The 27533-nt window shown below is 41.1% G+C and overlaps 1 protein-coding gene across 1 annotated transcript in view; it reads left to right on the top strand.

The window, feature by feature from the left end:
* The first annotated feature begins 14311 nt into the window (after positions 1-14311).
* Positions 14312-27533, top strand: part of RLF (RLF zinc finger) — a 72736-nt gene continuing 59514 nt past the window's right edge. The window contains exon 1 of the mRNA XM_007114255.4: positions 14312-14549. Within this exon, the coding sequence (XP_007114317.2) occupies positions 14313-14549 (237 nt within the window). The 5' untranslated portion in view covers position 14312. The remainder of the gene's footprint in view (positions 14550-27533) is intronic.

The raw sequence follows: 27533 nt of genomic DNA, 5'->3' as shown, positions 1-27533 counted from the left end.
CCACCAACAGTGCATAGGGTTCCCTTTTCTCCACATTCTCATATATGTAACTTTATTTAAAAAATTTTTTTAAATAAATTTATTTATTTTATTTATTTATTTTTGGCTGCATTGGGTCTTCGTTGCTGCGCGCGGGTTTTCTCTGGTTGCGGCGAGCTGGGGTTACTCTTCTTTGTGGCGTGCAGGCTTCTCATTGCAGTGGCTTCTCTTGTTGTGGAGCACAGGCTCTAGGCACGTGGGCTTCAGTAGTTGTGGCACGCGGGCTCAGTAGTTGTGGTGCACTGGCCCAGTTGCTCTGTGGCATGTGGTATCTTCCTGGACCAGGGCTCGAACCCGTGTCCCTTGCACTGGCAGGCAGATTCTTAACCACTGCGCCACCAGGGAAGTCCCATATATGTAACTTTAAATTTTCTAGTAGTCACATTAAAAAAACAAGGTAAAATTAAAATTAATTTTAATAATATATTTTTTAATCCAATATATTCAAAATATAACAATTTGAACATGTGATCAATATAAAATTATTAATGAGATTTTTCAATTTTTTTTTCCTACTAAGACTTTAAAAACTGATGTGTATTTTACAATCATAACTCATCTCATTTTGTACAAGCCGCATTTCAAGTGCTCAATAGACGTATGTGGCCACAGGCTACCATGTTCGGAAATGCAGACGTAAGGTCTCGAAAATGAGTTGCTTGGCTGAAGAATAACTGTGAAAAAAAAACCAGTGCTTACTATGATAATATATTCCTCATATGTCCAAGTTGTGAAGAAAGGCAAGATATACCTAATGAAGTGGTGGGCTTCATAGGAAATCACAGAAATATCTATTTATAACAATAGCCAACACTTATTTAGCACTTTCTATGTGTCAGGCACTGTACCATGAGCTTCACAAGGGTTATCTCATTTCCTTTAATCTTCACAATACCTGATAAGGCAATAATAATGGTTGACATTTTAATAATATTGTTCTAAAATTTTTGCATATATTAATGCATTTGATCCTCAGGCAATCCCATGATGCTATTTCTTTTATAAAAAATAAATTTATTTATTTTATTTATTTATTTTTGGCTGTGTTGGGTCTTCGTTGTTGTGCGCGGGCTTTCTCTAGTTGCGGTGAGCAGGTGCTACTCTTCCTTGCGGTGCATGGGCTTCTTATTGCAGTGGCTTCTCTTGTTGCAGAGCATGAGCTCTAGGCACGCGGGCTTCAGTAGTTGTGGCACGCGGGCTCTAGAGCGCAGACTCAGTAGTTGTGGCTCACGGGCTTAGTTGCTCCGCGGCACGTGGGATCTTCCCCGACCAGGGCTCGAACCCGTGTCCCTGAATTGGCAGGCGGATTCTTAACCACTCTGCCACCACGGAAGCCCCCATGATGCTATTTCTATCACTATTCCATTTTAAAGGTCTGAGACACGAAGAAATTAAGAGACATCTAAGTGCAGAGCCAGAATTTGTATGCATATTTTAAAAATGTATATTACTTATTATTTTTCTTTTCTTAGAGAAGGGTCATGTTGAATGATTTGATTTCAAATGTATTGTTTGAGCAAATTAATCAAAGATCATTTTATACAGCTGAGTGATACTGGGTCATTAAATATGTTGTGACTGTATAGTATTTGTTGAATTATTTTTTCTCCATGAATAAGATAAAGCAAACCTATCAAGAACCACTAAACTCCTCATAGCTCTGAAAAGGTCTTTGGAACAAACACCATTGACAGATAAGCTCTCTTTTCTGATGTAATAGCGTTGGGGAAAGTGGACCTGGAGGGTTATTGAGCCTGATCTCTTACGGGTAGAAACAGGGATGGGAGATCTCATAAAATGCTGTCTTGGGCTTTTCAACATTCTTTGTTACAGGGATCCAGTACCACTAAGGCATGTCTCAGAAGGGTCCCTAATTTCACGTCTGTGGCTAGTCACGAGCTTTCTAAGGAGACTCTTGAATTATAAGAATGTGTACCAGAGACTGCTCTGGCGGTCCAGTGGTTAGGACTCGGTGCTTTCACTGCCATTGCCTGCCTGGGTTTGATCCCTGGTTGGGGAACTAAGGTCCTGCAAGCTGCGTGGCATGGCAAAAAAAAAAAAAAAAAAAAAAAGGACTCCCCTGGTGGTCCTGTGGCTAAAACTCTGAGCTCCCAATGCAGGGAGCCCGGGTGTGATCCCTGGTCAGGGAACTAGATCCCACATGCCGCAACTAAGAGTTCGTGTGCCTCAACTATAGATTCCCGCATGCCACAACTAAAGATCCTGCATGCTGCAGCTAAGACCCAGCAGAGCCAAATAAATAAATAAATAAATTTTTTTTTAAAAAAAGAATGTATACCATTTCTTTCCATAGAAAAATTTTTTTTGATTTTTTTTTTTTAAGTAAAAAATTCATCCTGGGAACTTCCCTGGTGGCAGTGGTTAAGAATCTGCCTGCCAGTGCAGGGGACACAGGTTTGAGCCCTGGTCCTGGAAGATCCCACATGCCGCGAAGCAACTAAGCCCATGTGCCACAACTACCAAGCTTGCGCTCTAGAGCCCTTGAGCCACAACTACTGAGCCTGCAAGCCACAACTACTGAAGCCCATGCACCTAGAGCCCATGTTCCACAGCAAGAGAAGCCACCGCAATGAGAAGCCTGTGCACTGCAACGAAGAGTAGCCCTAGCTCGCCACAACTAGAGAAAGCCCGTATGCAGCAACAAAGACCCAACGCAGCCAAAATTGTTTTTAAAATAATAATTAATTAATTAAAAAATCATCCTGAAATTCATATAGAATCTCAAGGGATCCCCAATAGCTAAAACAATCTTGAAAAAGAAGAACAAAGTTGTAGGTCTCACAGTTCATGATTTCAAAGCTAATCCAGAGCTACAGTAATCAAAAGAGTGTGGTACTGGCATAAAGACAGACATATGGGCCAATGGACAAGAATAGAGTGCCCAGAAAAAAAACCTTGCATATATGGTCAAATGATTTTTGATAAGAATGGCAAGTCCACTGGATGGGGAGAGGTCATGCTGGAGACTCTAGGGGGGAATCTGTTCCTTACCTCTTCCAGCTTCTGGTGGCTGCTGATATTCCTTGCCTTGTGGTTACACCCCTCCAGTCTCTCCCTCCTGCCTTGTCATCTTCTTCCATGTTATCCTTCTCCACCTCTTTCTTAAAAGGACACTTGTGACTGCATTTACAGTCCACCTAGATAACCCAGGATAATCTCCCTATCTCAAGATCCATAACTTAATCACATCTGCAAAGATCTTTTTTCCATATACAGTAATATTTACAGGTTCCAAAGATTAGAACCTGATATCTGTGGGGGCCATTATTTAGCTTACTACCTCCTCATTCTTTGACCACTTCCTTTCTTTAATGAGGAACCAGTAACATGCTTTACTGCCCCAGTCATGGGATCAGCCGTTTCTCCAGAAGTTTTTGTTCCTTTTTAGTGAAGAATGATATTTGAAAGTCAAAATGTAGATGCTAGGTGGGCTTATTGCTACTAGGATGTCATTCTTGTACATCCTTTCACTAGGGCTAGGAAATAGGACACCAACTAGGAAATAACGTATGGGTACACACACACGCATACATATTGTGTGCTTTCTGAAGTCTTGGGCTGGAGTGAGCTTGTATGGGTTTGCAAAAGCCAATAGTTAATATTCAGGAATTCTGTGAGTGACTGTTAAGCTAATGGCAGTTTGAATAAGCTATGGTGGGAATATTTACACCATGGAAATCAGCAAACATTACAAATCAGTGGGTTTTTTTCTTTTTTCTTTAAAATCAATGTTTTTTTAAAATGAGAAAGCCACTTTACCAGCACACTACTACATATGTATCACACACACATACCCTCTCTCTCTCTCTTTATACATAATATTTGATATTATATACATAAGTATACACACACACACGGATACACACACACACATATATACACCCATTGGGTTCACACCTCTACCTCTAATTCTAGTCCAACATCACACAGTTTGTTCTAGTCTTTCCTGTTTCTATATTTGTAACTATCTTCTCCAGTAGTAAGAAACCTGACTCCCATTATTCTCAATATATTGACTTACTTACTCACTTTCCTGACTGTACGAACCATCTCCTTGGCCCTGTCTCCGCTGACCCTGACCAAGAGAATTGCCTTCTTTGCCCTGAACATGAGGGCCATTTATCTGGCCCTGGACCTACTGGTCCTGACAGACCTTTCAAGCTATACCTAACCCCAGCCCTGCCAGCCCAGACCATCGGAATTGCCTCCTTGGCCTGGGCCCCACCTGCCCTAAACTCACCAGCCAAATCTTGACCTTAGCTCCTCATATTTCCTTCTTTGTCTACTCTTGCCATTAAAAATGCTTATTTCCCTATTGATTTTAAGTGCATGGTGACAAGCCATCAATTTGACTCAGTCATGTGGGTTGCCATCTGGGACATGCTTATAAATAATAAAACATTATTTATTATTTATCTGAACTGGAAATCTAACTGATGTCCTGCATTTTTATTTGCCAAAATCTGGCAATCCTAGTTAGAGAGAACTACAAACAAGCTTCCTTTAATCCTGAAACACCATCTATAACTCAAGACTTCCCTGCCCACGCTGGGCTCCTAGCTCTTCCTGTACTGAGTTCTTTCCACCTCACACTTCTGCTTCAAAGGCACAAGGTGTGCCCTTTTCTATGCTTACTTTGTGTACCACACCTTTTCTCTACCCTTGACCTGCACATATTGCTTTTGCTCCCCTCCAAAGAGCTCTCAGAGTTACAGACAGTTGCACGCAGTTTAGTCTACAACTAGAGAGTTTAGTTTACTAATTAGTTCATGTGTTTTTATCTCAGAATACTCATAAAGGAGATGCCATCCTCCAGAAAGCTTTACATAGTTAGCCAGTAATTTGTACACCCACGGCATTCTTTTCATTCCTCTACCAGTATTTTTATCTTCTGTTAACCAAAATTTTTGAAACAAAGACCTGATTGAAATGAAAAGGTGTTTATTTGTGGTTTGTTAGGACTGCAGCCCAGGAGACACAGATTCAAGAAGCACTTGAATTGTGTTCCACCGGACTATAAAATGAGGGAGGCTTATAAAGGCCAAAACTGCAAGGTTACAGTTAGTTACATGAGTTGTTTATCAAGAATTATAATTGGAGCTGGCAAGCAGTACGGGTGCTTGTTAAGTAAGGATTGGTTGGGATCAGAAATGGTTGCATAGTTACAAGGGAGACCTTGAGACCATAAGGTTGCAGCTGGCAGGTGTTGTTCCGAATACAGCTGGTAGTGTTCTTGGGTCTAGTATGGTTCAAAAAAAGTTCACGTTCTCAGTGGTACAGAGAGGTGTCTGAGACCAGATCCTCAATGGCCACCTGACTTCATCTTTGTATGCCTGAACTGTGATTACCCCCATAATAATTTCAATTTGTCATCACTTCTTATATTGAAAACTATCTATTTTATATGTTTGTTGTGGAATTACCTCCAGAGTAGACTGTTCAGTGAAAAAATAAAATAAAATAAGGAGAAGAACTAGAATAAAGGGAATAAAGCTACTGTATACAAAGCTGTGAATAAAGTATCTCTGAAGGGATAAAAATAAACTGTTTTGCAGTGGTGACTTTCAAGGAGGGAAACTATGAGACTGAGAGACAGGGATGTGAGGGAGACACTTTTACTATCTATTCTTTTGTACTAATTTTAAAAACTAAGTGCATATTTTAATTACTCAAAAATATTTAATTTGGCGGGGTGGCGGCGGGGGGAGGGAATCCCTGGCCGTCCAGTAGTTGGGACTCCTCACTTCCACTGCAGGGGACATGGGTTTGATCCCTGGTTAGGGAACTAAGGTTGTGCATGCCGCGTGGTGAGGCCAAAAAAAAGAGAAAAATATAATTTTTTAAAGGCGAAATTATCTGCTTATGTAGGCGTGCCCCTCCTTAGACAGTAAGCTACTGCTTGAGGTCAGGGACCACGTCCATTTCAATTTGTACTCCAAGAGCCCAGCACTGTGTCTAGGTCAGAGTCATAATTTTGGCTCTTTATACGTATATAAAAATAGCCTTCCCCCCACTGATTCATTTCCATTGCTATTACTGATATTACCTCAGTTAAATTAAACTGTATTAAATTATTTGATGTCAAACATAAAAATTAATGAATAATAAAAATGATAAATTTCAAATTCAATTATTAAACTAATTTAAATGAGATAACTGTTAAAATAATAAAGCCTATAAAAACACTGGAATTTTTAAAAAAGTAGCTCTGTTGAGGAATAGTACACAAACAATAAAACACCCATTTAAGTGGGTTTGATGAATTCTGAGAAAGGTATGTACACATGTAATGACCACAATCAAGATAAAAAATTTCTGTTACCCCAAAAAGTTCTGGGTCCCCATTCTCAATCAATTTTAACCTCCCACCCTTGGCCACTGGCAACCACTGAATAATCACATTACCATCTATTAATAGATTTCAAATATATTTAACTACACACATTTAATTTATTAACAGAAAGTCTGTATTCTGCTATTAAATCAAAAAGCAAATGCTAGCCCATGAAAAAAAAATGCATAGTTTGACCATATTCTTGTTTCAATTCATTTTTTTTCTCATTCTTTATGAGAGTAAATTTGTCATGTGGCATAGAAGGAAAAGTGGGAAGGCTGCTGTATTTTCAAGAGCAATAATAGCAATTGCCATTTATTGAGCATCTAATATGCACCAGGCACCATACTGACCCTTTACATGAATCCATTTTCTCATTCCATCCTCACAGCCACCCCAACAGCTGGGTATTCATTACTAAAATCATTTTGCGTGTGGCTTAGAAGTACCCCTGACCTCAACTAAGTATGGTTAACACAAATGCATCACACATTTAACAATACCCCAAATCTCCAAGCTCTAAACAACCCACCACATACTTAAGTAGCAGTAAATCCTGTTAAACCAGGTGCCCTCCCTAGTTCTCAGAAATAACCAGAACTACCACTGTCACTCTGTGGCTCAAGGATTGCTGATCTTGTCCAAGTCTGTGCTGCCCTTTCCTTGACCAGTGAACGTTTCACCTCTGGCCCACTGTCTACGTTGGAGCCAACTCCCACAGGGCTGTGCTGGAGCCCTCCTCCCTCTCCAGGGTGTGAGGGCTGCTCAAAAAGATTCTCCAGTGGTCCTGGGATTCTGAATCCACTATCCCAGAAACAAAGGTCTTCTAGGGGGCAGTGTAGATTTACTCCTTGGGCTGACCTAAGGAGGTAGCTCTGCACAAGTTGAAATTCAAGTTACACATAAAAGATGAAGCCTGAGACTCAGAGAAGTTAAAAATCTTGGTCAAGATCACCAGCTGGTCAGCAACAGAATTAGGATTCAATCTCAATCTGTCTGACCTCCAAACAATGACTGCTTTTCACTCTGTTAGGCTATCTTCCTGACCATTCTTAAGACTAAAGGGAAAAGGACATAGCAAGTAAGGAGTAATTAAATAAATATATGCGGAGCAACTGCTCTGTGCCAGGCCCTAATCTATGACATGAAAAAAAGAGAAAAGACAGAACTTGTGAGGAGAAATGTTCTTTGGGGAGAACCATGTCTCAGTTAAATCAGAGAGGAGACTGATGCTCTAGGGGATTTTGCTGATGAAAAATTACAAGTTCCATGCATTGTAACCCATTCAATAACTCATGAAATATTCAAGCTCACAATGGCCTGGGGCTGTGTTAGGTGCTGAGATGGAGTGGGGAACAAACAGATATGAACACTGTCTGCAAGTTTACAATCTCATGGAGGGGGAGGGATAAACAAATAAATGAATACTCAACATGTATAATTACAGATTGTGGTAAGTGTTATGAAGGGAAAAGAACAGGTTGCTAGAAGAGAGAAAAGAAAGGAACCTACTTTAAAAGAAGAACCCCAAAGATTGAGAAGGCACTGGACAGGTGAAGAATGTTTCAGAGAGAACAGCAAGTACAAAGGCCCTGAGGTAATAAAAAATGAGGGCTTGAGGAGTTGAAGGAAGGCCAGTGTAGCTGGGGCCGCTCATCCATCACTGGATGATACTGTGTCTCAATTCCATTTAGTGCAAGTGGGAGGGAGTTCCAGGAAAAGGTGACAGATTGAGCAAAGACACAAAGGCAGGAAAACTATAAAGTGCAGTGGAGTGGTGACATGTTTGGGGAGCTAACAAGCAACTCTGTGATCTTAGGAGTAGCAAGCGGTTGAACTTAAAAGTCAGGTTGAGTATTTTTATTCTGTTTGAAGCAAGAAGGGGCTAACATGTTTAAGCAATGGAGGTAAATTTAGGAAGATGGTCAGGGAGTAAGTCGATGACCTGGAAACAGCGATATCCCTTGGAGCGCTCTTGCAATAGCCCAAGCAAGAGGAAAGTAAGACTTGCCTAAGGGTAGGTGGTACAATGAAGGAACTGCCCCTTCTTTATATCCAACAGATATAAAATTCCCCAAAAGGAAGAGCAAAGAAGAGTTCTCCAGGGGAAATCACTGGCAGGAGGGAAAAGGTTGAAACAGTGTCTGTGAGGCTTTCAGAGTTTCCACCTCCTTTGGGGGTTCTCTACCTTTGAGGCCCCTGATTCTTCATCAAAACACAGCAACAAAGCCTCCTAGCAAGGAATACCTAAGTTCCTGGGGTTCCCGTGAGCTGATGAGAGCAAGTCCAAAGGACTGGGAAGGAGTGATGACAGTCATGGGGATAATCACTCAAGAGAAGGTTCTAGGGTATAAAAACTGCTACCTCACGTGGCAGCTACTCCCTCCTACCAAGCTCTTCTTAGACCTTTAGAAGATATGTTCTCCTTGCCTGGGCATGGCTAAGTGGAAATAGGTCAGACATGGGTGGAAGAAAATTTCCTAAGGACAAATTGATAGGATTTGGCATCTACCCTGATTAGATTTTGAGGAAAGCAAAGAGAGAATAGAAAATAATTATGAGAGAAGCCTGGGTGTTGGAACAGGGATGATTTAAGATCTTCTAGCTGCCTTTACACTGATTCTTACGTTCTGCAAGCAACCTTCTGATGCTAATATTTTTCCCAAGCCAACTTTTCTATAGGTATGCCATTATATTTCTTAGGATAAATTAGCACATTGGGCTCTTGTGATTTAATCACCACCTAGGTGAAATGACAGAATCAAGTTATTGAATTTGCAAGTCAGAAATTCTAGCCTGGAACTTCCCTGGTGGCGCAGTGGTTAAGAGTTCGCCTGCCGGTGTGGGGGACGCGGGTTTGATCCCTGGTCCAGGAAGATCCCACATGCCACGGAGCAACTAAGCCCGTGCGTCACAACTACTGAAGCCTGCGCACCTAGAGCCTGTGCTCCGCAGCAAGAGAAACCAACACAATGAGAAGCCTGCGTGCTGCCACGAAGAGTAGCCCCCGCTCGCCGCAACTAGAGAAAGCACACGTGCAGCAACCTCACATCCCTTTATAGCACAACCCCATTTTTATGCCCTTTTTCACAGAAAAATCTTCTCAAAGGGGTTAATTCTCCCCACCCTATCCCTTTGCTTTTCACTTCTTCTTGAATTAATTCTTCAACCCTCTCTAGTCAGGGTCCATACCAGGCAGCCACAGAAACTTCTGTAGTCAAGGTTATCATCAATACTCATGATGTCATATCAAACGATCACTTTCTGTCCTCATCTTACCCAAACTCTTATTAACGGTCTACACCGCTGACTATTCTCTTCCTGCTACTTTATTGTTTTGTCCTCAGAAATATCACATTCTTCTGGGTTTCCCTCCACCTCTTTGCTTGCTTCTTCTCAACATTCTTTGCTGGCTGGATCCTATTCTTCTGACATGTCGATCTTGGAGTGGTCCAGGACTCTCCTCTTTTTTCTGTTTGAGGTCACAAACTGTCAGCTCATCACCCAAACTGAACTCACAGGTGGGTATTATATGTCCTGCAGTTTTTAAAATGGGGAATTGTGTTTTTAAAACAAGCCCATATTTCCAATTTCTCTTGGAGAATTAGAAGATCTAGCAAAATAGGGTTTGCATTCTCACACTGCTGTAATTTGCTGGAGCTGAGTACCTTCTGCCTGGGTCATTTCTTTTTGTGTGTGTGGTTTAAACAGCAGAAATTTATTTTCTCACAGTGTTAGAGTCTTTAAACCCAAGATCAAGATGTCATCAGGATTGCTTTCTTCTGTGGCCTCTCTCCTTGGCTTCCAGATGGTCACCTTCTCACTGTGTCCTCACATGGTCTTTCGTCTGTGCACATGGATCCCTGGTGCCTGTGCATCCAAATTTCCTCTTCTTATAAAGACACTGGTCAGATTGGGTTAATATCATGCTTTGTAACAGTCAGATTGAATTAGTACCCTAACAACCTCACTTTAACTTAATTGTCTCTTTAAAGGCTCTGTCTTCAAAAACAGTAACATTCTGAGTTACTGGGGGTTAGGGTTTCAACATTATCAATTTTAGGGGGCAAAATTCAGCCCATAACATCTTTATGATCTTTGTTGATTATAAAAGTAATCTATGCTTTTTTAAAATCAAATTATACAGAAATGTGTAAGTAGAAAGTCAAAGTCTCCTGTCATCTCACTTCTCATGACAGTATCTCCCAACAGTTAGGTGTAATCAGTGTTTCTTGAAAGAATGAGTGAGTGAGCATGGGGTGGGCTTCATATCACACCTGAAAAAAATGAGGCACCAAAGAGGCTAAGCAACTTTTTCTAGGTTATAAAACTAGTTAATGAAAAGAGAACCAGGACTTCCCTGGTGGCGCAGTGGTTAAGAATCCACCTGCTGATTCAGGGGACAGGGTTCGAGCCCTGGTCCGGGACATGCCACAGAGCAACTAAGCCCGTTCGCCACAACTACTGAGACTGCGCGCCACAACTACTGAAGCCTGCGCACCTAGAACCCGTGCTCCACAACAAGAGAAGCCACCGCAAGGAGAAGCTCGCACACTGCAACAAAGAGTAGCCTCTGCTCGCCGCAAGTAGAGAAAGCCCACACACAGCAACGAAGACCCAACGCAGCCAAAAAATAACTAAATAAAATAAATTATTTTTAAAAAAGCGAACCATACCCAGTTCTACTAATTTCTCATCCAACGTTCCTTCTACTCTCTTATGCTACTCCTTTTTTATATTTGTTGTAATTTTTGAATAAAGACGTGTTCCTCATTTTTAATGTTAACGTGGGTAAGTTGAAGATTTTATGTTTCTCTTTAAAAGTTACCAAACTTGGGAATTCCCTGGCATGCCTGGGTCATTCCTTAACCAGTTCACTACTTCCAAACATCTGATATCCAGCCAGCTTTACTCATTTAGGTCACCTGTCTAAGTCATGTAGGAATATGAGTTTATGACGCCTGATTTACCCTTCCCCAGGTAATCTCATCTAGTCCCACTTAAATACCATAAACTTTTACATTTCTTCTTTTGTTTAACAAATATTGATTGCCCACATGCCAGGAACTACCTTACTAGACACTAGGGATATAGCATTGAGTAAAATAAGTCACCCTGCTTTCAAAGAACTTACCTCCTAGCAGGTGAGACACACAAAATAGTGATAAAGTAAAGCCAATTAATATGAACAAAATTAAAAGAGAGCAAGGGATAGAGAAAGCTATTTTAGACAGGGTTATCTGCCCCTGTGAGGTCATACTTGAACCTGAACGAAATGAAAAAAGGAAGGATTCCCCAGAGAGGGGAAACAGTAGGTACAAAAGTCATGGACCTTGTCTGTCTTCTTTAAGAATGGCAAGGTCAGTGTGGCTGGAGCCCAATGAGTGAGATGGAAGTGGTGGGAAGAGCATTTGGAGAGGTAACAGGGCAGATACAGATAGGACTTTGTAGGCTCTGGTAAGGATGACAGGGAGCCACTAGAATGTTCTGAGCAGGGGGGAGTGATGTGATCTGAACTATGTTTTGTTTTGTTTTGAATTTATTTTGGTTGTGCCGGGTCTTAGTTGTGTCCGGCAGGCTCCTTAGTTGTGGCTCACCAGCTCCTTTAGTTGCGGCATGTGTGCTCCTTAGTTGCAGCTCGTGGGTTCCTTAGTTGTGGCATGCGAACTCTTAGTTGCAGTATGCACGTGGGATCTAGTTACCTGACCGGGGATCGAACCCATGTCCCGTGTATTGGAAGGTGGATTCTTCACCACTGCACCACCAGGGAAGTCCCTGAACTATGTTTTAAAAGGAGTTATGTGGCTATCCTGCGGAGAACTGACTGGAGGAGGGCAAGAATAGAAATAGCTAGTTCACTGAAAAGGTTATTACCTAAGTTTAGATGGGAGGTATTAGTGGAGGGGTCTAGGGTGCTAGATCTTGAGGAGGTGAGAAAGGGTCAGATTTGAGAATATATTTTCAATTTAGAGCTGGGATTAGCTATGGAGTGTGAGAAAATAGAGTTGAGCACGAATCCAATGTCTTTGGCTTAAGCACCTGAATGAATAGAGGGGTCACTTACTGAGAGAGGAGCAGTTTTGACATGTTTTTTTGTGAGATGACTACTAGATTGCCAAAGGAGATAGTTAGGGGGCAGAGGCTGGATTTCAGGGCAGTGGTGATAGCATGTCCACCTTTATTATTTGTAGGGCCTGGAAGCATGAGCATAAATGGAGGCACACACACCATACGTCTAACTGTTTAGAGTTATAACCAAGCTAACAACACACTGTTAGATAAAACACGTTCTATCCTTCTAACTTAATAAATGCACCTTTAAAACCATGAAATTATAAAAGATACATTACAAAACTGTAATATTTTTGTGTATGTGACTGAAAATTGGCAAAATATCAAAATGACTGAATTTAATTTTTATACATTTCTGGGTGCTCTATTGATGGGCCAGGGATTTTTTTAAACAATAAATTTATTTTATTTATTTATCTTTGGGTGCATTGGCTTGCTGCGAGCGGGCTTTCTCTAGTTGCAGCGAGCGGGGGCTACTCTTGGTCGTGGTTCGCGGGCTTCTCATTGCGGTGGCTCCTCTTATTGTGGAGCACGGGCTCTAGGAGCACGGGCTTCAGTAGTTGTGGCACGCGGGCTCAGTAGTTGTGGCTCGCAGACTCTAGAGCACAGGCTCAGTAGTTGTGGCGCATGGGCTTAGTTGCTCCGCGGCATGTGGGATCTTCCCAGACCAGGGCTCAAACTCGTGTCCCCTGCATTAGCAGGTGGATTCTTAACCATGGCGCCACCAGGGAAGTCCATGTGCATCTTTAATTTTACAAAGTATTACACATTCTTCTCCTAAATGATGTACCAATTTATACTTCCACCAGCAGTACATAAGTTCCATTTTCCTAACTTCTAACCCATGGTACTAATTAAAAATTTCTGCCAATCTGATGGGTATGAAATTATATCTCACTGTTGTTTTAATTTGTACTTTGATAGTTACAGTAAAGTTAAATATCTTGTCATGGGTTTATTGGCCATTTGGGTTTCTTTTTTTGGTGATCTACCTCAATATCCTTTCTCTACTTTTCTATTGTTCACTTTTTTCCTTTTGATTTTGGGAACTTCTTGGGATATTAACCCTTTGATGGCTATATATATGGTGAATATTGTCTAATCTTTGGCTTGTCGTTGTGTGCCATCTTTTAAAACTTCTGTTATTACAGAATTAACAAATTTTAATGCAGTAAAGCTAACAATATTTTGCCTTATGGTGTGTGCTTTTTGGATCTTATTTATGAAATTCTTCTCTATTTTGATATCATAAAGATATTTATATTTTCTTTACTCCATCCAGCATTTATTTTTTGGATATGTTTTGAGGTAAAAATCCAATTTAATTTTTTTTTTCCCTTTTGGAAAAAAATGTTCCAGCGCCATTTATTGAAAAGTTCACCCTTTACCTACTGACTTGTAATGCCCTATTATAAACCACGTTCCCATGGGCTAGTCTTCATTTCGGCCTCACAACCTCCACAGGCTTATTTTTCTTCTACTGGGGATGCTTTCCTTTAACGCTCTTCTCAGGGCTGCATCTCTCTCGTTCTTCAGATCGCAGCTCAAATGTCATTCTCCCATATCTAGATTATATCTACAGGCATGTCCGTCTCGGTGACCCCACGACTCCAAAAGGTCTGGAAGGACTACAGTGGGCAGAAGACCCTGGTCAGCTGCTGCCAGGCTGTTGCCCGGGTGGCTGTCGGGGAGGCCGCGGCGGGGAGGGGCATCCCGAGTTCCAGTGACGGAATCCAGCGGGCGCCGGCGTCGCCCAGGGGTGCGTCACAGAGCGCGGTCGACCGGGGGCGGGGCCAGGTCTGAGTCACGTGGCTTGGTTGCCTACGCGCTGCTGGGCCGTGGGAAGATGGCGGACGGAAAGGGAGACGCCGCCGCCGCCGCCGGGGCTGGGGCTGAGGCTCCGGCGGGAGTCGGAGCCGGAGACGGAACCGAGACAGAGTCCATGGCTCGGGGTCATAGCCCTGCATCTCCGGCGCCGGGAGCCTCAGGGCTGCGACCGTGTCTGTGGCAGCTGGAGACAGAGCTGAGGGAGCAGGAGGTGTCCGAGGTCTCATCTTTGAACTACTGCCGGAGCTTCTGCCAGGTGAGGGGCGGACTGGCTGGCTGAGGGCGGCAGGGCGGGGAGGCCAGGGGAAGAGGCCCCGGACCCGTTGCTGCAGCCGGGGCCGGACTGAAAGGCGCCACCTCCATGTCTTGCCGCGCCCCCGGGCCGGGAAGGCCCAGTTCGGAAGCCCGACCGCTGGCCCCCCTCAGCCACTGCCCGACTTCGGCCACCGCCAGGGCGGGTTGCGCTGTGTTAGACTGAGATCCCGAAAGGCGCCGGCAGCTCCCTGGAAGGGCCGTGCCCTGTCGTCGTTGCCTGTCCCCCCGGCTGGTGGTTGGAGCGCCATTGCCTCCTGAGGGATTGATTGCTCGCTCGTTCCTTCCCGGAGATGCTTTTTTGAGTAGAGTGCAGATCTCCAAATTGGAAAACCTGGGTTTTCCTAAATAATCCGGAGATATATGTTGGGGCCAGAGACTTATGTTTGGAGTCAACGTCTTCTGGGCCCCTAAAAGGTATGACAGTTGGCTTTGAAAGGCGTCTAGGGCTTTCTGTTTAAGGATTGTGGAGCTGGTTGGCTGTTTGGTTTTTGCTGCCTGTTTTTTGGGGGGGCATCAAAGCTGTTCTTTCGCCTCTTCTATATTCCTTTGAGAATTGTGCTGCCAGAAATGAAGCTCGTGATCCTTGTAGTGATTATTAGGCTCTTTGAGTAGAATAGGATTGGGAAAGATGAGGAGTGTGGTCTCTTTTGGCAGTTCTGTGACCATTTCTGTGCCGTATTAGGTCCTAAACCTATGATTACATATTTCTTGGTATGCTTAGTTTCGTTTCCAGGATCACGCCAAGAATTTTCTTTATAAGTTTAAAGATGTGCCATTATTATTTCTACGTCTGCTTGTTTGTTCTAATCAGGTTTTGGAGCCGCCCCTCTGCTTCTCACCTGGTGCACCTTAGAAAATGCAAAATAATCGTTGGCACTTGGGCTCTTAATGAGTAGTTGAGTGTGCTGAATAAATTGCGGTGTTCCAAAGTTATAATTTTGAGGGACAATTTGCTCTGTTGGTCCGGAGAAGAATCAAAAATTGACTTGATTGAATGTTTTTCTCCCTCCTCTCTGCTGAGCCAGAAGCACTTCATCTCTGAATGGATTTTGTCCTTGCTAATCTTTTCCATCGTTGTATCACTCCAGTTTTTATGTCTACAACCCTCAGCCTTTCCCTGAACTCTGAAGTACTAAGGTGTTCTTTGCTTCTTCACTAGCAGTGATCATTCTTAGTACACATATTTACTTTACAAACTTTTACTGACTCCATAGGATGGTGCCAAACACTTTACCAAGTGCTGAGGAGACATAAATAAGGCTTCACTTACCCTTGATGAGCTTACGGTTGGGAGTTGGTAGTAGAAATAACAGTATTGCCAATGCAGTTTTGGTAACGATGGAAGAGGAGGCGTTGTAAAAATACTGGGAGAGGCCAATTTAGATGGGGTGGCCTGGGAAGGCCCTATGGCTGAAGGGATGAAAATGAGTCCTGAATATCGGGGAAGGGAGTGGTATACCAGTGTCAAAGGTAGAGATGAGAAGGAAAACAGTGCTTTGGGAGAAGAGGGAGCTAATTGGACCCGGATTAGTGAGGAGGAGAGCAGAAAAACTGTTGGTTTTGGGTAAGCCTCCTAAGCTTGTGTTGTCTTCCTAGAAGAATAGCAAGAATGGATATAACCCATCAAGTTGAAGCTTGTCAGAGGATAACATATATATATTCTGCTTTATGCCTACTGCTGGCAGCTCTGATTTTATTTTAACTGAATTTTAATGTATTGAGTCTTAGTGATACTTAGATATGTGAGGGCACAAAAGAATTTTAAAAAGAAAGTACTTTTGTAATTTGTCTTTTTTATGAAGTTCTTTTTTTTTGGCCTGAAATTTTCCCAAAACAATTTTTTGCACTAATAAAATAAAAGGAGTATCTGTGACAGTATGTTGTAATAGGAAGCACATTGGATTTCGAGCTAGTTGGGTCTTAATTGTGACTCTACCACTTACTAGCTAATAACCTGGGGCAAACTATGACTGTGAGATTATGTTTTGTTTTCTGACCTTTATCTTGTAGTGCTTTATACGAACAGTAGACAGAAAGTTTATATTCAACTCTTCACAGTATTTATCACAGTATTTTTGTCACATTTTCCCCGTAGGCCAGATAAAATCAATAGGGTATCCTTTCTTACCAGATACAGAAAAGTTTTTAAAAATTTTATGATGAAGTAGGAATAATTTCACTATCCAAATTTGGTTGAATAGCTTTTGGTTTCACATTTGAAAGGCAGAATAAAATTTATTCATCTACTGATTGTGTGTGTGTGCCTGACATTGCATTAAGTGCTGGAGATAGGAGCCTGCCCTGCATGCAGGAGCACCTAATGAATGTGTAGAGAGATGTAGTTGTATTACATTATCATAAAGGCCTGACCTGTGCTCTCTGGGATGCTTAACTGCCACAAAATTATTTCCATCATGTGTTTAGTTTAGAGATATTCTCTTAAGGACTTATACTGTGCCAAGTAGATCCCTCCTGCAACAGGCTGGGACCGTATTCTCTCTAGCTCTTGCAGCACTTAAAAGAAATGGCTCTGTCTTTGGAATTGCATCAAATCAAGAAATAAACTAACATATGAAAGGATAGAGAAACTTGTTTCATTCTGGGCATGTTTTCAATTTTCAGAAGTTTGTGAGGATGATCAAAATGAAACTTCAGAAGTAATAGTTACTAAGAAAATGATATTTAGATGAAGTTGTAGTCAGTGAAAATTTGTGTTCAGTGATTATGGGATGTGTGTGTGTGTGTGTGTGTGTGTGTGTGTGTGTGTGTGTGTGTCTTCCCCTTCCCTCAGTTCCTTTTCTGAAAACATTGTCTGCCAGACAGACAGTGTGGATAAGATTAACTCCAGAAAACAGTCTTTCTTTGTTTTGCTGAAAAATTGATGATATCCTCTCAAATTCTTGCTATATTTTGGGAACCCAGATTCCTGAAGTTTTCCAACTGGTTGTTGTATTTGTAACACAAATTTTGAACACTTTTAAAGTAGACTTCATTAACAACTTGAAATTATACTTTGAGACTATCAAGCAGAGTAGTTTTATGAGTAAACCTTGTTTATGAGACACTATGAGTTCTGGAACTAACAGTGACTTTGTAGATTTTTAAATGTTAAATTAGGTAAGTACTGAATGTATTTCATTTTCCCCTAGATTAGTGATTGAGTTCAAAGGGCCTAAATCAGATGGATATACTGGCTTTACCATTTAAACTAGCTGTGTGACCTTGGCGCATGTTATTTTCTTTAAACCTTTTCTCATTTGCAAATGGAATAATAACAGTACTTACTGTTCTCTATGTAAATACACTGTTGTGTGGACTAAATAAAACAATCTCTGTAAAAAACAATGGCCCCAGAATTATCTGAGTTATCCAGATTTCTTGGAATAAAAAGTCTTAACAGGGCTTCGCTGGTGGCGCAGTGGTTGAGAGTCCGCCTGCCGATGCAGGGGACACGGGTTCGTGCCCCGGTCCGGGAAGATCCCACATGCCGCGGAGCGGCTGGGCCCGTGAGCCATGGCTGCTGAGCCTGCGCGTCCGGAGCCTGTGCTCCGCAACGGGAGAGGCCACAACAGTAAGAGGCCTGCGTACCGCAAAAAAAAAGAGTCTTAACAGCCTTGCCCCCAGCTTACTTTTCAGCTCTTACCTAGCCTATCCCATCACCCCAGTTCTACTGTTACTTATTCAGGAGTACTTTACTTGGAGTTCATGGATCAAAGTGGGATCTCAGTTACTCTGATTAAAATTTTGCCTGTGAAGTTCCAGGTGCATTATTTTGGAAAAGATGATCTTAATATTCATTGGATTCTTCAAGATCCAAGACACATGTTAGGTTTTCAGTAAATATTTCCCAAGTGACTGATCTACAAAAGGATGGAATTACTACTTTAACAAAAGCTCAGCTCATTAAGCAGTTTTATGTCTTTCCCTTTCATTGTGCTGTTCTTATCCTTTTCTCTCATTTTCTGCATGGCAAGTTTTCCTTCTCTAGGGCCCAGTGCAAATGTCACCTTGTCTGTGAAGCTTTCTTTGATTTTACTAGATAGATTTCCTCTTAGTTGTTTGTGTTCTTTTGACACTTTGCACATACCTATGGTTTTAACTCCTTTTCTTGCTGTCACCGTCTTAGTTCAGGCTTCATAATGTCCTTTTGCAGCAACTCTTCACTAATCTTTCTTGCCTTCTTACTGGCCTTATCAGCAATGCATTCTGGTGTTCCTTTTAAATTATAAATATAATCTTGTTAGTCACTTTATTCCCTAAAATTCTTCAATGGTTTTTTCCCCAAAGGCAAGATAAAATTCACACTTATCAGCCTGGCATGCAAAGCCTTTTAGGATCTGGACTTGCTCCACCCCTTACACCCAACTTTTTTTTTTTTTTTTTTTTTGGTCTACCTTCATCCCAGTGTTCATCTCTCAGTCCACTTGATTAACCCCAGGGTCACCCCTTCCTCATCTGCTTATTTATCCTTTAAGACCTGGCTCAAATAATAAGTTTTTTAGAGCATTTTCTGATTTCAGCAGACAGAATGAGGTGATTCTTTCACTTAGAATATGTACTCCAGTAGCATCTTGTACATCGACATGGTACCTGAATGTTTTTGTCCATGTTTATCTCTTGTATTGACTAGTAAGCCAACGAGTCTTTGTTGTATACCTGGTACCTAGCAATTAACACAATGCCTGGCCCACAAAACTAATCTGTTGAATGAATTATATTGTAGGAACTTAATAATATACTCAAGAGATGAGTACTTCAAAAGAAACACCTAATGTAAAATCTAGTATGTTAAAAGGCGATTTTACCATAAGAAATTCCTGTAAAGGAACAGGATAGGAGATTCTGGTCATTTCTTAGAGACAATACTTGTCAACTTAGCTTACATTCATATAATAAATATAATAAAATACACATTTTCATGTGTGGGTTGAGGGCTAGTGTTGATGGAGGGAGAAAATAGGAGGCATTATATAGTATTGAGAAAGAGTTACCAGTCTAATAGGACAACAGTTTGGAGATGTTGAGATAGGGAGGATCAGCCTTCCTAACTCCTTGAGGTTGGTGGCCATGAAGACTCTTGAGCATTACCTCTTTCATTTATTTTTACCTTTTTCAATTGTTTATTTTAAAGGGCTTTTATTAAATGCATTAGCTTTTCTTCTGCTGCTGCCTTCTCCTGGGAGATGTCTAAATAGGAACTAAATGACAGTTAGTTATAACAGCAAAAGCTAGCTTTTCAGTGTATGTAACCAAAACATATTATTATAAATGTGACCTGTGAAGCGGTGAGAACTTTGGGTGCTGTTATTTACTGTGGTACCACCCAGTCTCTTGTACTGTGGCCCCTAGTGACTTCTGTGTCTACCTGTGGATCATGCTCTTCTGAACAATGTTAGTTAAAAAATCTAGATAGAACACACCGCTTATTTCAAGTCTGCAAAGGCATTGGCAAACTAAAATGTGCTTTGTTTTCATTCAGTTCTAGACACCTGTCATCTCTCCCAGAGGTCTTCTTTGACTATCCTATCTAAAACAGCACTTCCCCATCTTCTTTCGACTCCTTAACACTGCTTTATATTTCTTTTAATCTCTGACTCTGTCTGATATGTGTTTTTGTCTGTATCCCCACCTGGAATGTAAGCATCATGAGGGTGTTTATTGTTTTGTTTACCTAGTGCCTAGACTAGTCCCTGGCACTTAATGGCTACTCAATCAGTATTTATTGATCTTTTATCTCCTTCCTTCCATAAATCCCTGACTAGACTTCTTAAGAGTAACAAGAAAGACTTAGCTTATCTTTATCAAGAAATAGGAACTTTTCTTGTCAACAGGTTTATGCTGCTTCCTAGTAGGGATCAGGTCTTATTGTTCTTTGTAACTTGATTAACTAAGAGTAGAACCTCATTTTAATTTTATTTATATTTTTTAAGAACTTCCCCTGGTTGCTTATATTCCACAAATATTTAAAGTAATGAATTTTTCAGCAAGCTTTCTTAGCCAGATTGAAGCATTTATTTTGGATATGATTGACACCATACTTTAAAACCCAAACATAGATTGCAAGATGGTATAAAAAATAGATTCCTAAAACTTTCATTACTGACATAAGCCAACATAGAAACCATATGAAAAAATAGAGGGATATTTAATTTATTGAGCATCTTTTGTGTGCCAGGCACTTGGGTAGGTGGTGGTATTTTCCTTTTACAGGTACAAAACAGACCCAGGGAAATTAGGAAACTTTCCCAGGATCACACAGCTGTGGCGAAGTCTTTGACTCAAGAGCCCATGCTGTTTTTCTTATATCAGCATTTCCTAAATTATGTTTTGTTCCATGAAATATATGTATTCATAAGCGCTTCTTTAAATAAGGAGTATTTGTTCATATAAGTTGGGAAAATGTTGGGATAAACTTTTTTTGTTGTTGTTGTTTTTTAATTAATTTATTTATTTTTGGCTGCGTTGGATCCTCGTTGCTGCACACGGTCCCCCTCTAGCTGCAGTGTCTTTGCCGCAGTGCATGGGCCCCTCAGTGCGGTGGCTTCTCCCGTTACGGAGCACGAGCTCCAAGCAAGCGGCTTCAGTAGTTGTGGCTTGCGGGCTCTAGAGCGCAGGCTCAGTAGTTGTGGTGCATGGGCCCAGCTGCTCCGCGGCATGTGGGATCTTCCCGGACCAGGGACCGAACCCGTGTCCCCTGCATTAGCAGGCGGACTCTCAACCACTGCACCACCAGGGCAGTCCCTAAATGTTTTTTTAATATGACACATTGTGACTATTCTAGAGAGACATTTAAATATTGTACAACATTTGCCAAAATTAAGGTGTCTAAAACATTTGACATTTGGGAGATTGGGATTGACACATATTCACTATTTATACCATGTATAAAATAGATAACTAATGAGAACATACTGTATAGCCCAGGGAACTCTACTTAATGCACTGTGGTGACCTAAATGGGAAGGAAATCCAAAAAAGAGGGGATATGTGTATATGTATAGCTGATTCATTTTGCTGTACAGTGGAAACTAACACAACATTGTAAAGCAAGTATACTCCAATAAAAATTAATTTAAAAAAATAAATGAAACATTTTGCCATGTTCTAAACCTTATGTCAGCCCCCAAATCACATGCTTTACTTTCATTATAGTAAAGCAAATTAGTGTGGTGAAGAGTTGATTGCTTTATGTTTCTGCACACCACCGAGTTTTGATTTCCTGGTGTTAGCCTAAACATAACTGTGAGCTTTTTTTTTTTTTTTTTTTCCCTTTTTGGTTGCATTGGGTCTTTGTTGCTGCGCGTGGGCTTTCTCTACTTGCGGCGAGCAGAGGCTACTCTGTTGCAGTGTGCGAGCTTCTCATTGCGGTGGCTTCTCGTTGTGGAGCACGGGCTCTAGGCGCATGGGCTTCAGTAGTTGTGGCGTGTGGGCTCAGTAGTTGTGGCATGCGGGCTCAGTAGTTGCGGCTCGTGGGCTCTAGAGTGCAGGCTCAGTAGTTGTGGCACACGGGCTTAGTTGCTCCGTGGCATGTGGTATCTTCCCGGACCAGGGATTGAACCTGTGTCTCCTGCATTGGCAGGCGGATTCTTAACCGCTGTGCCACCAGGGAAGTCCTGACAGAACTTTTTATAAAAAAAATTTCCCTCCGAAGTTTTTGCAGGTGTTAGATTATACTTATTGTCCCAAATGAAAAATATTTTAATGTATTATAATTTTTTGGAAGTTGAGAATGAATTACATTTCAGACATATTTTGAGTTCAAGTTTATTTATTCATCTAGGTTTACCTATATTTCTGCACATAGCAAGCTTGGGAACTACTGATGTATTTGTCTTTTCTCCTCACTTCTGTGCTGCGCCTGATTTCTCTAATATGTTTTTTAGAGGACTTTTCTTATCCTTTTTGGGGGGATCTAGTAGCTTATTTTGCTGACATTTGATCTCATAGTATTTTTACTCCCAAAGAAATAACCTGAGTGTGTCACATTAGCCAGCACAGTAATGCCTTCTAATATGGACACTTATAAGAATTATTACCAGATATGATAGAATGGATGACTTAGCTTGGGAATTGTATTTTTATGATATATGGTTGTATAAAATAGGCATTTTAATTTGGGATTTCATTTTCTTTTTTCCATATGTATGTTTAAAGTATTTAAGGTATCTTAAAGAAATAAAACTAATTATATATATTTTTTGTTTTTTGTGACTCCAAACTGATACATGCTCATTCTAGAAGCTTAACAAGTTGTATAAATGCATAAAGTAAAAAGTGGAAGTACCATGTAGTCTCACTGTTAATAACTTGATGTATTATTCTGATTTTTGGAAAAGCACATATAGTACATGTGTGTATATAAATATTAAAAATTTTAGTTGCCCAAGAAACTCGTGAACACATTCTAATTGTAAAAACTTAGAATAACGTAAAAGAAGAGAAAGTTAAGGTGAAAACTACCATATACTCCCTCTACTTCAGTACTACATTTTCTTAGGTTAACAGTTTGGGAATGTATACTTACAGAATTTTTCCATATGATATGTATTATTTTTAGAAAAATATTGTCAAGTTTATATACTAAAACTTGCTTATTTCATTTAATATATTGTAGATATCTTTTCATATGGAACACACGCATATTAACTACGTTAAAAAAACTGCATAGTGGGGCTTCCCTGGTGGCGCAGTGGTTGAGAGTCCGCCTGCCGATGCAGGGGACGCGGGTTCGTGACCCGGTCCGGGAAGATCCCACATGCCGCGGAGCAGCTGGGCCCGTGAGCCATGGCTGCTGAGCCTGTGCGTCCGGAGCCTGTGCTCCGCAATGGGAGAGGCCACAGCAGTGAGAGGCCTGTGTACCGCAAAACAAACAAACAAACAACTGCATAGTATTCCATTGAAAACTGCATTATTTTATTTTTATTTTTTAATTAATTTATTTATTTATTTTTGGCTGTGTTGGATCTTCATTGCTGTGCACAGGTCTTTCTCTAGTTGCGGTGAGTGGGCGCTGAGCGGGGGCTACTCTTCATCACTGTGCGTGGGCTTCTCATTGCGGTGGCTTCTCTTGTTGTGGAGCGTGGGCTCTAGGTGCATGGGCTTCAGTAGTTGTGGCTCGCGGGCTCTAGAGCGCAGGCTCAGTAGTTGTGGCTCACGGGCTTAGTTTCTCCACGGCATGTGGGATCTTCCTGGTTCAGGGCTTGAACCCGTGTCCCCTGCATTGGCAGGCGGATTCTTAACCACTTTGCCACCAGGGAAGTCCAAAACTGCATTGATTTTAAATTATGCAGGTAGCAAAACCTTCAATGCTGTTTTTTTTTCTTATTTATATTTATTTATTTATTTGGCTGCGTTGGGTCTTCGCTGCTGTGTGCAGGCTTTCTCTAGTTGCAGCGAGCGGGGGCTACTCTTCATTGCGGTGCACGGGCTTCTCATTGTGGTGGCTTCTCTTGTTTTGGAGCATGGGCTCTAGGTTTGCAGGCTTCAGTAGTTGTGGCTCATGGGCTCTAGAGCGCAGGCTCAGTAGTTGTGGCACACGTGCTTATTTGTTCCGCGGCATGTGGGATCTTCCCGGACCAGGGCTCGAACCTATGTCCTGTGCACTGGCAGGCAGATTCTTAACCACTGCGCCATCAGGGAAGTCCCAAAGCCTTCAACACTCTTAATTAAAAAATTTTTTAAACTGTAAAAGCTATGCTCAAGGCAGAATATATGAAGCTACAGAAAGTTTTAAGGGAAAAGTAGAAGCCCTTTTTTGCCTTCAGTTCCTCCAGTCACTCCCCAGAGCAGTTAACAGTGTCTTGTGTGTTCTTAAAAATTAAAATGCACACTCTTCTGCAATTTACATTTTAATTAATTAATTTTTGAAAAGAGTTATTATTTTTTTATTTAATTTATTTTTGGCTGCGTTGGGTCATAGTTGTAGCACTTGGGATCTTCCTTGAGGCATGTGGGATCTTTTGTTGCGGTGTGTGGGCTCTTCGTTGTGGTGCACAAGCTTCTCTCTAGTTGTGTGCGGGTTTTCTCTTCTCTAGTTGTGGCGTGGTTTTCTCTTCTCTAGTTGTGGCGTGCAGTCTCCAGGGCGCATGGGCTTTGTAGTTTGCAGCACGGGGGCTCTAGTTGAGGCACATGAGCTCGGTAGTTGTGGTGCATGGGCTTAGTTGCCCCGCGGCACGTGGGATCTTAGCTCCCTGACTAGGGATAGAACTCGCATCCCCTGCATTGATTGTAAGGCGGATACTTTATCACTGGACCACCAGGGAAGTCCCTACATTTTGATTTAATATACTGAGGACAACTTTCTGTATCAGTACATGTTGAACATCACCATAATTAAATAATTTGCATTCTTTTTTGTTGTTACCACAAATAATGTTGAAGTGAACAACCTTAAACATTAAGCATTAGTTATTTATATCCATAGCATAAATTCCTGGCATTGACATTACAGTACTGGACTAAAGAGAATGTTTTTTTAAAATTTTGATAGATACTGGCCTACGAGAATTTGAGTATGTGCTTCCACCAATAGTGTTATGGAGTCCCTGTTTCACTATATCCTTGCCAACCCTGGTATTACTAAACTTTTTAATATTTGCCCATCTGATAGTGACAGATAATTGCTATCACACTATTAATTTGTATTTTAACAGCATTAAAAAATATATTTATGGGCTTCCCTGGTGGCGCAGTGGTTGAGAGTCCGCCTGCCGATGCAGGGGACGCGGGTTCATGCCCCGGTTCGGGAGGATCCCACATGCCGCGGAGCGGCTGGGCCCGTGAGCCATGGCCGCTGAGCCTGCGCGTCCAGAGCCTGTGCTCCGCAACGGGAGAGGCCACAGCAGTGAGAGGCCCGCGTACCGAAAAAAATATATATATATATTTATATATTTATTTGTTTTGGCTGCGCCGGGTCTTAGTTGTGGCACACGGGATCTTCATTGTGGCATGCAGGATCTTTAGTTGTGGCATGTTGGCTTCGTAGTTGTGGCATATGTTCTTCTTAGTTGCGAGATGTGAACACTTAGTTGCGGCATGCATGCGGGATCTAGTTCCCCAACCAAGGATTGAACCTGGACCCCTGGCATTGGGAGCATGGAGTCTTACCCACTGGACCACCAGGGAAGTCCTTGTTATTTTTTCATGTGTATTAGATATTTACTTTTTTTTTCCTGTGAGGTTTGTCTTTACCTTTTTTAAAAAAACATACTTCTGTTTTAAAATGTTATTATTTAAAAGTCATTAAAATTTGGTTGTGTCTAATCATCGAGTGTAACCTTGTAATCTTAAGATTCCGTGCTGCTTTAAGGTTCTCAAGAAGCAGAACATACTAGAGAGTTAGTTGCAGCCTAACCTGAGGCCATCAGAATGTATGATACAATTTAGTGATGGTTTGTTGCTGTGAGAGATTTGTCAGTGTACTCATTTCCAACAAACATTTATTGATCGTTACTACTTTGGGGAGATTTGGGAATCTTTGGGAAGACTGAGTCATAGCTGAATAAATGGAACGACCCTAGTGCTTTACATTAGCTAACTTTTTCTTATGTTGTTATCTTTATATGTTTTCAAATAAAGTGTCACTGAATGGATGTATTACCTTGCACCAAATCAGTTTGTTATGGGGCCTCAAATTGCTGCTTAAATGAGATGACCTTTTAGGTGTGATTCTCCTCTAAAACTACATAAGTATTGGGAAACATTTGCTAAGGATTATTTTCTAAGGCATCTCCAAACATTTGCCTTGTGTATCCTTATTGAAATAAATAAATTTTAAATGTTCTATTTATGCAGTACCAATATATAAATTACAAGCAAACATAGAAGTATAAAAGGGATGAGACTTTTAAAACTAATTTAAATAAAAGTTTCAATATTATATTTCTGCCCCTTGATGGGTTACCATTTACACCTTTAGGGTAAATGCCCATCCCAGTGGAAACCACTCTACTAATTTGAGCTGAAATTATTTGTTTACATTAGTTGTTATGCTCACTATCCTTATTTGGCTCTTTCCTTCATAATGAAAGCTTGATTTTGGTAAATAAAAATGTTAAACCTAGAGCAAATTATCCCATGAAGTTCTAACAGTAAATGTGGGTAAAACATCATGTTTTGTTAATATTATGTTTTATTGTCTTGTGAAATGGAGAACATATACAATAGAAAGTACATTTGAAGTTAAGAGGTTTCACTTTAAATCCTCATTCCAACACTTTTGTGATCGTAAACCTTGCCGTGGGTCTATATTCTTGTCTATAAAATTGGGGGTAACAGAAAGCTACCCCGTAGGTGGTTGTGAGGATCAAATGGGACAATATTACAGTACCCTTAGCATAGTTTTTGGTAGCAGCAGATAGGTACCCAGCGTGTCCGTTTCTTTATTTCCTTTCTATACTGAATATTGTTTTAAAGAAGTATTTCATGTCGCGTGGTTTTCCTCCATTTTCCTGTCAATGTAGAGCTCACTGAAAAAAGTTTCCTAAATGCTTTCAGAGCATTTGCTAACATAGTTTTAGATTCAGAGAGCCTATGATGAGTTTTGTAGACTGGAAGTGTAATTTACAGTAAATTTCTAGTACATTGAAGCAATATGGATGCCTTTTGGGGTTTATAGTAGGTATAATGCATTTGACCTGTTGCAACTAATAGATCATTCTATATGAAATATTTTTTATTCATTTGGCTGTTGGCTTTAACTTGGTTTATTGTTTGGCATTTAAATTATGTTTCATTTTATTGAAATGTGCATGTATCAAAAGTGATTTGAATTTGTAACATGTTGGATTTGAGTTCTTGGGGAAAAGTTGGCCATGTTTTCATAAAATTGTAGAATCTTATGTTTGGGGGAAGAACTTTGGAGGTTATCTGCCCCATTCCCTTTCCAGCTTAAAACTTGTAAGTTAGAAACTCCCTCTCAGTCGAG

Source organism: Physeter macrocephalus, chromosome 3, assembly GCF_002837175.3.
Source record: "Physeter macrocephalus isolate SW-GA chromosome 3, ASM283717v5, whole genome shotgun sequence".
Lineage (NCBI taxonomy): Eukaryota > Metazoa > Chordata > Mammalia > Artiodactyla > Physeteridae > Physeter > Physeter macrocephalus.
The sequence above is the reverse complement of the archived record's forward strand: the minus strand, read 5'-3'. Positions and strand labels throughout refer to the sequence as shown.